The sequence below is a fragment of the Siniperca chuatsi genome, linkage group LG16 (genome assembly GCF_020085105.1).
Source record: "Siniperca chuatsi isolate FFG_IHB_CAS linkage group LG16, ASM2008510v1, whole genome shotgun sequence".
NCBI lineage: Eukaryota > Metazoa > Chordata > Actinopteri > Centrarchiformes > Sinipercidae > Siniperca > Siniperca chuatsi.
The window spans coordinates 16,334,716-16,348,386 of NC_058057.1; the positions used below are offsets into that span (position 1 = coordinate 16,334,716).

The following is a 13,671-nucleotide window of genomic DNA, read 5'->3' on the forward strand; positions in this document are numbered from 1 at the left end:
AATCTGAGCTAGTGGGGCTGAAAGAACAGATAAGCAGGGCCACAGTGCTTTAGCAGCTGGACATTAACAAACAGTAGGCAATAGCACAATAAGTGGAAAGTACAGAAAAACATTCAAATATGATATGAAATGGCCACCTCTATGTTCGCTGGCAATGAGGATCTGACTTACACCTACACAGTACCTGATATACAGCATCTAACTGACATACAGAGCCGAAGTATTGTGAGCAAGCATTTGCTATTACATAATGGCAACACTATAAATTCAAGAGCCATTTCATCCTTAGTTATCTATGTGTGTGTATATACAAGTGGACTTTGGTTGTTGAGTGTAAAGAAATCGAGAATGAACAGGGTCTTTGTGATCTCCTGCCTAGCCCAGAGTGACTTGCAAAAGCATGGATGTATGATTAGTCATGTGTGGACTTAAAACAACAGTGAGTTTTGTCTTGTGGCTGTACTAATGACAAGAAAGCAAAAAAACTTCAGAAAAGTGTTATTTTCTTATTCTACTCCCTCTTATCCCTTTTCCTCATTACCTCCAGAAGGCTGTCGTGTCTTTCTTGGCGAGCGGGCCTGTCTCTGGTAGGGGTCATTGGAGCCGTAAAGCTCGACCGTCCCCAAGTTGAGCACTACCGTCTTCTGGACGTAGTCCACCACCGCCAGACCGTTACTGTTGCCAAACACCACACTGGGAAGGGAGGGATGACAGAGTCGGGGAGGAAGTGGAAGAAGCAGGAGGGGGAAAGTCAGATGAAAAGGCAGAGAGAAAAGGAGAGATGGGTTAGAGAAATATGGTTATGAGATTTTAGTTTTTTAAAAACAGCATAAATGTGCTCTAGAATGTCAAAATTTTCCTGGCATAAATCGTGTTGACAGGCCTGGTTGTTACTGTAGCCTTGAGCAGTTGCTGCTTAAACTGAAAAATTGTGTTCACTTTCACAAATGTTCACATTGCATATTTTGTCTTTATAAAGATGATCTTTAGAGATTTTAGTCATTTTATTTTACTTCAGATGATACAGCTTGATGAGGATAACATACTTGGCATGTTTACAAAACAAAGATTTTCAGAAAAGACTTCTACTTGGTTCTAGTCTTGACTGAAATGTTACTGTCTGTATACTTACAGGCCGTAGGAGGAATTGAGCGCCAGACTTGTGATCTGCTGAGGAGGCTCTCCACTCACCCACACTAACTGGACCACCAGATCTACCTGGTAACCAGGAGACTGCTTCAGAGGAGTACTGCGCACTCTGGAGAGAAGAAGACGGGGTGGAATGGAGAGGAGTAGAGAAAGCGAGAGAAACAGAAGGGGGAGCAAAAAATGAAAGGGAGAGACATACAAAAAAAGGTTTCATAAAGAGAATGACAAGTAGTGCAGCTGCAGTTCTTAAACAGTTGTGTGTTGAGGCCCTGGCATGAGTGGTTGCGAAAGGATGATGGGGAGGCTGCGCCTGAGAATGCTTCAGGCGCTGACTAACTCTGTGCAAGAGTGCTTGAGGCAAAAGGCAAGACTCTTGTGTGTATGAGTGTGTATGAAAATGTGTGCAAGCGTTCCTGGTGCTTATGAGAGTTTATATAAGTGCTTCTGTATGTGTGTACAGTATGTGTGTGTGTTTCATACTTGAGACAGGGAATGTTGCCTCCGTCAGAGTTGTTGCTGCTGGTGGAGGGGTGTGAAGGTGGGCCGCTTGTCTGAGGGGAGGCACCGGGGGTGGGAAGCGCCGATGTCTGTTCTCCCCCTCCACCCCGCCATCTGGAGACTCTATGTCATTCAGCTCGTACAGCATTCGCACCTCTAGTAACTGTATAAGACAACACACACGCAAACACACACAGGTGCACATAGACACAAGATATTAGCAGATTTATAAAAGGGGGCAATCAAAATTATGATAAAGGCACAAAACTCTAGTAAACAACAATTCTTATGGAATTCCTCTGAGGATGGGAGTAGTCAGTACAACGGTGAATGAAATCCACAAACTTTCACAGAGTCACTTCGATATTGATATAGATTTGTTTGACGTGTGTGTGTGTGTGCATGTGTGTGTAGGAAGATTTAGAGTCAAAAGGTCCTCCAATACTGAAATATTCCATTCTTTCATCCTCCTTCTTGCTACTTCTCTGCAACCTCCGCCTTCGCACAGTCACACACACACACACACACACACACACACACACACACACACACACACAAAATGTTCATAAGCTGCTCTCTTTTGCATTCTGTCAGTCTCATTAGCCCCACTGACATGTCGGAGTGAAGAATGATCAGTGCCCTTCTTCAGATGCTCACTCCCGCCTGTCTCTGTCCTCTTTTACCTTCATTTCTGCAAGGTTACAGAGAGGTGTTTGAGCTTGTGTGAAGGGAGACTGCTCTCCTAATTACAGCTCGCTGCAACTACATGTCTAGTCCTGATCCACATCCCAACCACTAGCTTGGAGCGTAAGAAAAAGTCCCTGAAATTTCTCTGACACATGCACAGAAGAAAAAAAAAGGTGCTCTTAAGCAGGCACTTGAACTCTGCAGATTTATGAAAACTTTCTGCTGTAAGCCCAGTTTGTGTGGAAGAACAAAAGAATTGGATAGTTAGGACAAACAGTACTGAACATGTAAACCAGCTAAAAAAAATGTATTTATTTACAGACCTGCAAGGAAAAGCATACCACAGTACCTCCCACGTACTTTGATTGACAAGTGATCTCTGTTCAGAGCAAGTCTAAAGCAACAACACCACAGCAATGACTGCTTAGCAAGCCAAAATTATAAATAAATAAAATGTCTTGCTGGTTACCATTTCAACACTCCACTGCTCCAGTGACCAACAGCGGAAACTGAGCATATATGCACACACCCTCTCACTTGGAATATGGGAGCTGTGAGAATGCACACACAGATTAAACAGCATTTCTCTTTATGCCATTAAACACTGACTCCCATCACACCCCCATAAGCACTTACGTCGCTATCAAGGCAGATTATAATGACAGTCTAGCTTTGCTTGTTCACTGCTCCGTCTGTTGGCATGGCAACCATACTGCCTTTGACTAGGCAGATCTTTGAGTGCATGTGTGTTTGTGCATACGTCTCAACATCAAAACAGCAGAGAAAGTGAGTGCTGAGTGTAAATAATAACAAAGAAAAGCTAAATGTATTCTTGATGGAGAGCTACAGAGTTACATTGTGTCTCTTATTTGTGTCCATGCTTGCAAGAGTCTTACAATTACTGAAAACAAATCTATTTTCCTTTCTCTTCTCTTTTACTGTATCGAAAAATAAGCATTTAACCCAGATTATAAACCGTTACCCACCTGCACCACCTCAGTAGTTACTTCCAGCTTGCTGAAGCGGTAGATGATAACATTGGCTGACACACCGGCCACACACAGCATCCGGCTCTCAGGGCACCAGGCCATGATCTGAATAGCAAAGGGGTCTTCATCTGACGCCTCGGTGCTGCCCTTGTCCTCCTTGGACCGGTTTCTGTCAAACACCTTGGCTGTTTTGAGCTTATAGAGCACTTGGAGCATTACTTGGAAAAAAGGGAGAAAAAGTCAAGTATCAGTTGCAATCCAGAGACATCAGACATATAGAATCTGACTCCAAATAATATGAAATCAGAGGCAATGTAGTGCTTTGAACTTGACATAATTAATTATTAATACAAGATTTAATCTAAACAATACTTATACAACAATACAAATGTACAAAAGTTTATTTGAAAAATAATTTTTTATTTAAGTTTTTAAACTTTAGCTTCCCTTTCTGTCTCAGATTTCAACTGAAGCTCAAAACGTCCTTTGTTGTCCATAGTTTGTAAATTCTCAACAAAAATCATAATTTTGTGAAGCATAAACAAAGCTTAGCCGTTGAGAGAACCCACTTGCAGAGGCATCCCAGAACTTCACAGTTCCATCAGCATGCCTGGGAATTTAAGAGAGGAAGGAAAAGAAAAGATAAAAGTAGAGGAACAAGAGAGAGATGAATTTCAATTTGTGTCCTATTCTCTTACAATGTCAGAGTCCAAACTTTGAATTCTAGTCTGATCAAAAATAAATTAGTTTTTAAGATCTGCAGCATTAAAACATCTCTAGTAGAGTATCAATTAAAGACACTTTACTTTGCATTTACAATGAAATCTGTTGTCAAATTAAAATAAACCAAATATTAATAAACTAAAATTTATATAGGTATGCTATATGGCCAGAAGTATATGGACATCCCTGTTCAAACACTTCTTTGTACTTTTGTTCTGGGACTGTTTTTCATGGTTTTGGTGAAGCCCCTTAGTTCAAATCATGGGAAATCTTAATGCAACGGCATACAGTGATATTTAACACAATAGTGTGCTTTCAACTTTGTTGAACAAGTTTGGAGGAAATCCTTTCCTGTTTCAACATGACAATGCCCTTGTGCACAAAGGCCTGACCTCAACCCCATCACACCTAAGTTGGAACCCCAACTGCGAGCCAGGCTTTATCGCCCAACATCAGTGGCCGACCTCACTAAAGCTCCTGTGGCTGAATGGGAGCAAATCCCTGCAGCTAAATTCCAAAATCTTGTGCAAAGTCTTCCCTGAAGAGTGGAGGCTGTTGTAGCAACATAATAATGTCCATGGTTCTGGAAGAACATGTTCAGCAATCACATTACTGTATGGGTGTACTGATCATATATATATTTTTGGCCATGTAGTGTAAATTGTGTAAAGTAACATGGCGTCCAACTTCATTCACATATTGATAATTGCCTAAAAATGAATTGAACACACACTCATTAGCAGGTGATAAGCACGACAGCTTCTCCATTAAGTGTCACAGAAAAGGACATTGTCAAAAAAAAAAAAAACATGTATTCTGGTTGCCATTTTTTCCTCACTGTTTTGTTGCCAATTCAGCTGAGGGGATTGGGAGAGAAATATTTTGCAGGCTGTAGCTCTCTTAGAAAGAGAGAGAAGACAGAATAGTAATACGGCAGGGGAGGAGAGAGAGCCTCCTACTGACAAACCCATACCTCAATGTCACTTCTTCAGTGCGTGTGTTCTGTTAAAAACGCCCCCTTCTCCCCTTGTTGACAGCTTAGAACGGGATAATAAACACCAAAATAGAGCAAAGTGCCCATGATTGGAATATATAAAGAGCTACAGTAAATGTCTTAAGACAAGCTCCTTTGCTGTGGTGACCTGACAGTGCAGCAGAGGTGAAAGTAATTGAGTTGCAGCAAGACGATAATGATAATGTTAATGAAATCAGTTTTGTCTTACCCAGTGATGATGATCTCTGGGTAGCTTTGTGTGCCTTGACCCCAGTTTCCACCACTAATAGGCCATTCCTGGATAGACAGCAGACACACACAGTACATTAGAGCAAATGAGAGAGTACAGGTAGAAGTGCAGCTATGTCAATAAACAGCATGTCAATAGAAACACTGATTTTCGAATTAGATGACGTGATAAAGTTGCACATGTGTGAGTGTGTGTGGGAAAACAGGCAGGAATCCTTTGTGTACGTCTCTCAGCGTGTCTTGCAATTACACATAATGCACCTCAATGAGTGTGTGTCTCCATCTGAGAGTGTGTGTCTTGGTGGGGGGTTTGGTTTTGAACACGCTGACACATACAAAGGTCACTAGGATGACTCATGGTGATCTTTATGTGAGAATGCCCTCCCGCAGCTCTGCCAGGCCTTTGCCTGACAAAAAAAAAAAAAAAAACGAATAAAAGCAGCAGCTAGGCAGCCAGTTTGGGTCAGTACAAGCTGACATTTCCGACAGAAAGCTAGAACAAGGCGACAGGGAAAAGAACATAGGCATACATAATGGCTGAAGGAGTAGGGGGTCTGTCTTAGATGGTACAGGGATAAGAGAAGAGAATGAGAGGAGAGAGGCGGTGTACAAAGAGAGAAAAGGATCCTTAGGTAATATGACTATTATATAGTCCATTTAGCTTCACGGAAACATTGAGAAATATACCTTAGCACCACTAATACAAATTCATTCATGCTGCATGCAGTTTGCAGCAATAGTATGCATATGTATGCATTTATTTGTCCTTTATCCAGTAACCTTGTTGTTCTTGGAGTATGGCATGATGGTTAGAAGGTGTAGTGTGGAACATTTACATTTCTAATTTAGGCATTTAGCTCTTTATGACACTGCTATCCAGAACGACATGAAGGAAAATTCTACCCTCGGGATACTATTACTGCGTTATACATCATTAATCTGTGATGGGAGGTGTGTTCAAAGAGTTATTTTGTGATGGAGTAGTGGCAATTCATTTTATTTCGAAAGTAAAACTTGTCTTGTCTGCTTCTGCTTAAGAACGGCCCTTAAATGGTTGCAATCAATGATGACAAGGAGCAGTTGGCAATTTCTGTAGCGACAGAGTCACGCTTACTTTACAGTTCCATAACTTTCTAATCATTTCCTAGGACATTTCCCAGAAATATCGATGTCATTTTTTTTTTTTACTAATTATGGGAACAAGACTAAAAGTCTACAGCAACGCTAGCGGCCCTGCGAAGCTGTACCTAGGCACAACAGAGCTAGATGCTAACATCAGCATACTAACATTCTCAGTGACAAATGGTGCTTCTCTTTCAAAAATTCTTATTTTTCCTACAATTACTACCACATAGGTCTCACTAGGAAACTTTCTCGGATGCAAAAAACTTTTACGGACCCGTAAAATAAAGCATTTTTTCCACCCTTTACTTAAATTACACCCTAACTCAAAATGCTTGTGGGTGCATTGCTTCCCATCTACTGAGAAGAAATTAATATCTCTTCCTTGCAAAATTGTAAACTTGGAAAGAAGCCATTGCTCTTTAATTCTGAGGTTCTCAATCCAAAACCTGATATTTACCACTGATATGTTAAATAGATGAAAGATTTTCTATTACGATTCCCACAACAGTAAGAAAGACACATCATCTACAACAATATGCAATGTTACTGTACAACATAAAGCTTTCCTATATAGTACCTTCTTGCTGTAGCCCTGTCGTTTCTGCCGCGAGCCAACAGAGTAAAGTGCAGGTATGAGGTCCACAGGGCAGTCGGCAAAGTACTCGCAGCAGGTCACGGGAGACTCGTGGATAGTCAGAGGATAGGGGTTCTCGAATATGGGGTAACTAACAAGAGAGCACAGACAAAGTTTAAATTATTAAATTAATTTAATTAGTCTGTCAGCCCAGCATAGAATTAGAATAAGATTTATGAAAGTAAGTTATATAATGATGTAAAAGAGAGGCAAATATATAATAAAGATAATGAGCACTTTTAGGTCAACTGTGATATTTTAGCCCACATTTAAGAAACAAGTCAAGATGATGAATAGTTATTTAATAGTCAGACTCACCCATTTTGTGCAAGGTCGATCACCACTAAATCCTTTTCTAGAAGGACCACTACAGCGTAAGGTTCCTGAAAATCTGCACAGTGAAAAAACAAGTCAAGTCATTCATCACGCCACACTTTTAGTAGGCTTGTAATTTCTTGAGAGAGAACTCCCCTGAAATCCACAGTACAAACCACAGGGGAAGAATTCCTCAGACTTTAATATGGCAAATGTTATTATCATATCTGTGCCCTGAAGATGTGAACGCTTAACGCTTAACATTTATTAATCTATGTGATTTATAACTGTGGGGGATGTTGATCTGGTTAAATATTTGTATCAGTCGGATTTCACATTCAACTTTAACATGATTCCCCTTATAATATATTTTAAACCTGTGTACTGAATGAATTGCTAAAATGAATGCACTGGTCCCAGCAACAGATATACATAACTTATAACAGCTTCAACTACAGAGGCACAACACTGGAACCAGTACAGATCACTCTGCTGCTAAATAAGCTACTTGCACATATCTCTGGTTCTAGTCAGAGTCTTACAGCATTACAAACATATTAAATACTAATGCAGGGGATACGCACATCCTGCAATAACATGAATAAATAAATAGAGGTCAGATCAAAGATAAAATAAGATAGTCAGACAAAATTGTGTGTACAAACAGAATATTAAGAAAATTGATGCACATTATTAATAACATTAGCCCTTTTTTAAATGAAAGCTTTCAAAGAGTTCCTTACTTTCATAGATTTACACTGATCACATCAGAGCTGCCCAGTTGTGTCTTCTATTTTTGGCCACTGAATGCCTCAACTGGTTAAAAGCTTTGCTACGGGGCACCTTGACAAAATGTATGCTATGAATTGGGAAAGTCTACCTTTCTAACCTTAAATCTACTGTGGCCCTGAAGCTTTGTCTGGGTCCATTGCAGTGAAAAAAAGCACAGACCTTCGCATTATGTATAGACAGCAGCTACACTTCCTCTTTTCTTTTGGATATTTGATTTGGAAATAGCATCACACACCATACAGAGACCATTCAGATATGTACTATATCCACATCCTCAAGTGTGTGTGCATGCAAACTGGTGTATAGAGGACAATCTGTTGTTCAGAGCAGCAGGTCTTAGGCTGTCATAGTACACCAAGTTTGAAATACTTGGACAACTGTTGTCACTACATCTCTCACTGTCCTTCTCATTTTACTTCCCTGGCGCTGGTCTACAAGTGAATCACATTCTCTTGTGAATCGTTATGGAACTTTACAATCACTGTGCAGTATCTCTCCGTCTGTCAGTTTTGGAATTTGGGAAATGAGAATAACAACTGTAATTATGGCCACGTTCACTGCTAATTTACCTAAAGATACAAACTAATTACAAAAAAGGCAATCAGCGAAGCAAAAAACATTTTTTCATGATAAAGACAAGTTTTGTCTAAATTGAAAATAAGAATGTGAATGGCAAATAAGTAATGATGTCTTTATTTTTCATCCCTTTGCCTTTCTCAGCAGATGCTCAATACTGAGCAATACTGAGAAAACTCCATCTGGTGAGGAAGGCCATGAGATGTGGCTGAAAGCTTTAGAAAAACCAAGAAAATGGACCTTATATATATTATAAGACATTTTTTGTCATACTGCTATTTCCAAGGTCAAGAATGAATCTCCAAGCTTAAGATCAAATTTAATTTACTGTGAATGACTTTCACTGTATTTCTTTTCATGAGTTGTATGCAGTCTTTGCCTGCATACTGTACCTCTCTGTGCCTGTACCTGTATGTGTTACAATAGTTTGTCTGCCATTTGTTTTCCTGTCCACATACATTGGTCTGCACATTGCATTTAGGCACATTGCATCATCTGCAGCCACATCATCATGGACTATTAACCTCCGCTACACATTAACGCTGGTTTAAACATGCACACATACACATTATCAGCCAGACATGTATTGTATTGCATACATACAGGATCCCATAGCATTCAGCTCCACTCCGACTTGTTTTAGCTGTTGACTCCTCAATACAGGAAATAAGATAATAATTTAATTTAGATGGAAGGCTATTGCGTACAAAGAGATGAAATGAAACTGTAATATTCTGTGTGTCGGATAATGAAACTGGAATAGGATCCTTTCCCTTGGGAAATTTCATATTTATTACAGAAACACACTAACACAGGGGCAAGCAATCCGACATAATTAAAAAAACAGAAAGGTGTGTGTGTGTGTGCGTCTGTGTTTGTCATTCTAATGCATCGACGAAAGAAGGGTAAGGTGATAATTCTCATACAAATCTAATCGTCAGACATGCACACACACCATGTGAGCGCATCCACAAACTTACCATTAGGGTACGGTGTCTCACAGAGTGTGAGGAAGTCTACTATAGGATAGTCCATCTCCAGCACAGCAGTGCTCTTCCCATGCATTACCGTCAAACAAGGCCGCCGGCCCACTGTGTCGTAGGACAGACCACCAGACAGGATTATGAAGGGTTCCCTGGAACACACACACAAACACACACACACAAACATAGGCATAAAACATTATACCATGACCACAGAAAATACTACTTTCTGATTGGTCTGAAGATGTCTATTACAATCGTATATTATACCATCTTAAACATGCTGTAGAAATGGTCAGGTTTTGCCACTATCCTAAATCAATACACAGGAGAAATTAAACATGAGATTACTTTTGCTTCATACCAGTTAACTTTGACTACAAATGAACTTCAAAAAATGTACAATTTAAAAGACTTTTTTACTGTAGTAACTGGACAAAGTATTGGAGAAATACTCCAATGTGTCCAAATAACAAGGTTTTCTTTATCACATTAGTTTAATATCAGAACAGCTTAGAGTGTATTATAACATAAATAGGAACAACCTAATGGCTAGAGTGGAAAGCCTGTAACCTGAGAAATAGTTGGTTTTGCTGGATTGACGTAAGACTACGTATAAGTTCTGGGTATCTCCTAGTCTAAAGCACATACACATTTGTTACTCACATTGCCTTGACAACAGCCTTTAACACCTATAAATAACCTTGATGTGCCTTGATTGCCATAACTGTGTATAATTAGGCATATTCACGCCCAAGAATGTGTGCATGTGCGTAAGTGTATGTGTGTGTTTAAGTGAGAGAGTGAGAGAGAGAGAGAGAGAGAGAGAGAGAGAGTGAGTGAGTGAGTGAGTGAGTGAGTGAGTGAGTGAGTGAGTGAGTGAGTGAGTGAGTGAGAGAGAGAGCCTACCCATTTCTAGTGGTTTTGTACTCCACTTTGAGAATGGGTTTACAAGGTTCTGGCTTCTTCCCGTCCTTGGGCTGTTTTCCTAAAATAGAACAAACAGAAGTTACTTTAGTTTGCCAGTTCATCCCTCTTCCCCTCCCCTCGTCATGTTTCTCCTGTCATCTAATATTTTTCCCCCAGAAGCTGCACTTAAAATGCAGTTCTGAACAGTAGCCAGACAATAACAAAAGGCTATTCATCAGAGAGGAGAAAGACAAATGCAGGGGCAGGGACATGCAAAGAAGGCGTGACGATCATGGATGATTAACAGAATCCATCTTTTAAAACCTGAAGGGAGGTCCATGTGAAAGGAATTTGCACATCCATTGTATGGGTGCCTACCTGTGCATATTTTAGTATCAGAATGCACAGTAATATGAACTATTACTGAAGAGCCACAGTGAGCCCTAAGGCAGGTTATACAAGGCAGGTCTGTATAACAAAGAACTGCTTTTAATAATTACATCTAAATAACAGATATCTAAAAAGACAATTAAAGAAGGACTTATAAGCCTTACTTAAACCTGTCAAATGGATTTGCATAATTGCCCATTAAATACCAAACTAATTATGTATGCAGCAGTGGGAGAAACAACTAATTAAAAACCCTGTGTGGTGAAATACTTTCTACAATCCCCTACACACAAAACCAGCTTGTGAAACTGGTTATAAGTTTTCCCTTTCATTTAATTCATTTCTTTGTTCCTCTATCTGACTCTCAAGCTCTTTCTCTGTCCAAGTGTTGCACTCACACACTATGTCTATTTCTTCCAGGCCCTGCATCTGGGTGAATTGTCAAAGTGCTCTGTGGGGTGAGTAGGTGTGTGGGGAGAAAGAGGAGTATGGATTAAAATACATCTTCAAAAGAGCAGACTAGCTTTTCTGCAGGAAATAAACAGAGCACCAGCACTAATGTACGCACGTGCAGACAGAAAGCAATGCAAACAGAGGCAGGACCTAATTGAACTGACAATAATCCTGAAATGAGGAAACAATGAGGGTGCCACGTGTATGGAGACTCTTGAGGCATGGCTTAGAGGAGTATAGACCGGGTCTTGTGAGTGACAGAGGTAGCTGAAGGCACTAATATCATGTATTGTAAAACTTGTGCTATACTATAAGACCTCAAAGTAATCAGTGGCTTTTTTAAAGTAATTTATTTAAATAGTGCACTTCAAAATGATACCATACGATGTGCTTCACAAAAAATGAAAGATACAAGTAAAAAGACAGATGCAAAAAATAGGAACTCTAAAAACAGCAAAAAGGCAGCATAAGACAAAAGTGCTACTGTTGATGAAGGATTAAAATGCTTAATGTTAGAAAAAGATCAAGGGTGGCGTTCTTAATTATTAGGTACCTTATTAATTACCTAACCTTATATAGTTAAGAGTAAAGTTAAAATTAGGACTTGGTTAAGATTAGATCCTCATAATATGTAATCTCTTCACAACCAAAATAGTTGAATTACAAGATGCTTCGAGTATGTTGGGATGGGAGGTCCACTTAAGTATTGTACAGTGAGACCATCATGCATCTGGCTGTGTCTGAAATCACTCCCTGTTTACTATATAGTGCACTATGTTTATCCTGTTTACCCAATTCTGAGTGTGAAATTTATCCTCTATACAATAGTCCCCTCCCAGAATTCCCACAAAGGAACACTTTATGTGAACACTACAGAGTATCTATCATATAGGGAGGAGTAAATGACTGAATTAGGGAGTGATTTCGGACACAGCCTCTGTGAGTGAGTGTGTGTTTGTTTTTGTGTGTGTTTCCGCCTCCTTACCATGTGGGGTGATTGTCTGTATGGGCTTGCCCTGGCCTCTGACGTTCCATATGGTCAGAGTCCCATCTGAGTGACTGCAAATGAACTGCTTGCCCTCGTGATGCCAGGCAACTGAGTGGATCGCCTAGGAAATGACATGCAGGAAGCAAGGGAGGGGGGGTCAGTGGTTCAGCAGGATGAAACATCATGTGTCACCATGTCCCTTACGCTACAAGTTTGTTGCACTGCTGCAGCCATACGGTGCACGGTACAACGTTCATGTGGGTTAAACGCCCGTGACTCTGGATTATATACTCCTGAACAGATGGTGAAAGCGAGATAAAAGAGTCTGGCCCCTCACTTCAGAGAATTTCCTGTGGCATAAATGCATACATTAGAAGAAGCTTTTATATGACCCATTTGCTGAATGTGGAGAAAAGCGGGAATGGATTGGTCATTTTATTCAGGAATGCCAGGAGGAAAGTTTTATTACCATGGTTATAAATTTAAGAATTCTATTTCATTCATTCATTTCAAAGACACAAATTTACTTGAGGAAAAAAAAAATGTCTTCAAGATTCAATATAATTGAAACACGGTTGATCTGATGCATTCAGGTTCATCTGGTGTCATTTGGAGCCAAATCAAATAAAAGTATTTAATTAGTCTGTCTTGCTAAACCAAAAAGAAAAGAAGAAGCAGAGAGGAAAAAAGAGAAAATCACAAAAAATAGAGTTTCTTGGTTATGTGTATTGTATGTGTTACGTGAACAGGAAGTTTAAAACAGGAAACAAAAGTAATCACAGTTTTTACAGTATAACATCTACAGCCACTGATGCTAAAAGGGGGGGTAAGAGGCAACCTTTGAGTTAGGCCTTCAAAACCAAGACAAAGGTGCAGGTGAAAAAAACAAAGAACAAAATGGAGAAATTGGCATAGGGACAATAGATATAGAAGAGAATAAGGACAGTCAGGCAAGAGTTTGAGAGATGGTACCCTCTCTCTCCTCTCATCTTTCCCATCATCTAAACAGTCCTGTTGCTGTTGTAAGCCGGGCTCCCAATGATTTATTTGCTGACAAGCAATCATTGAAAACACAAACGCATCATGACCAAAGTATGCCAGTAAAGGGCAGCCTTGCTTATTGATGCCCTTTTCATAGCTCATAATTAAACCCAGCAAATGTTTTGACAAGTAAATATGACGACGTGCACCAAATCTGTGTGAAGCTCACAACAGCT

General features: G+C 39.9%; 1 protein-coding gene across 1 annotated transcript in view; it reads right to left on the reverse strand.

Moving 5' to 3' along the window:
* stxbp5a (syntaxin binding protein 5a (tomosyn)) overlaps positions 1-13,671 on the reverse strand; it is a 95,241-nt gene that overhangs the window by 13,446 nt on the left and 68,124 nt on the right. The window contains 12 exon segments of the mRNA XM_044169370.1: positions 542-693; positions 1,133-1,258; positions 1,630-1,745; positions 1,748-1,810; positions 3,321-3,541; positions 3,893-3,933; positions 5,270-5,337; positions 6,992-7,139; positions 7,367-7,439; positions 9,712-9,866; positions 10,624-10,702; positions 12,452-12,575. Coding sequence (XP_044025305.1) covers positions 542-693; positions 1,133-1,258; positions 1,630-1,745; positions 1,748-1,810; positions 3,321-3,541; positions 3,893-3,933; positions 5,270-5,337; positions 6,992-7,139; positions 7,367-7,439; positions 9,712-9,866; positions 10,624-10,702; positions 12,452-12,575 — 1,366 coding nt within the window.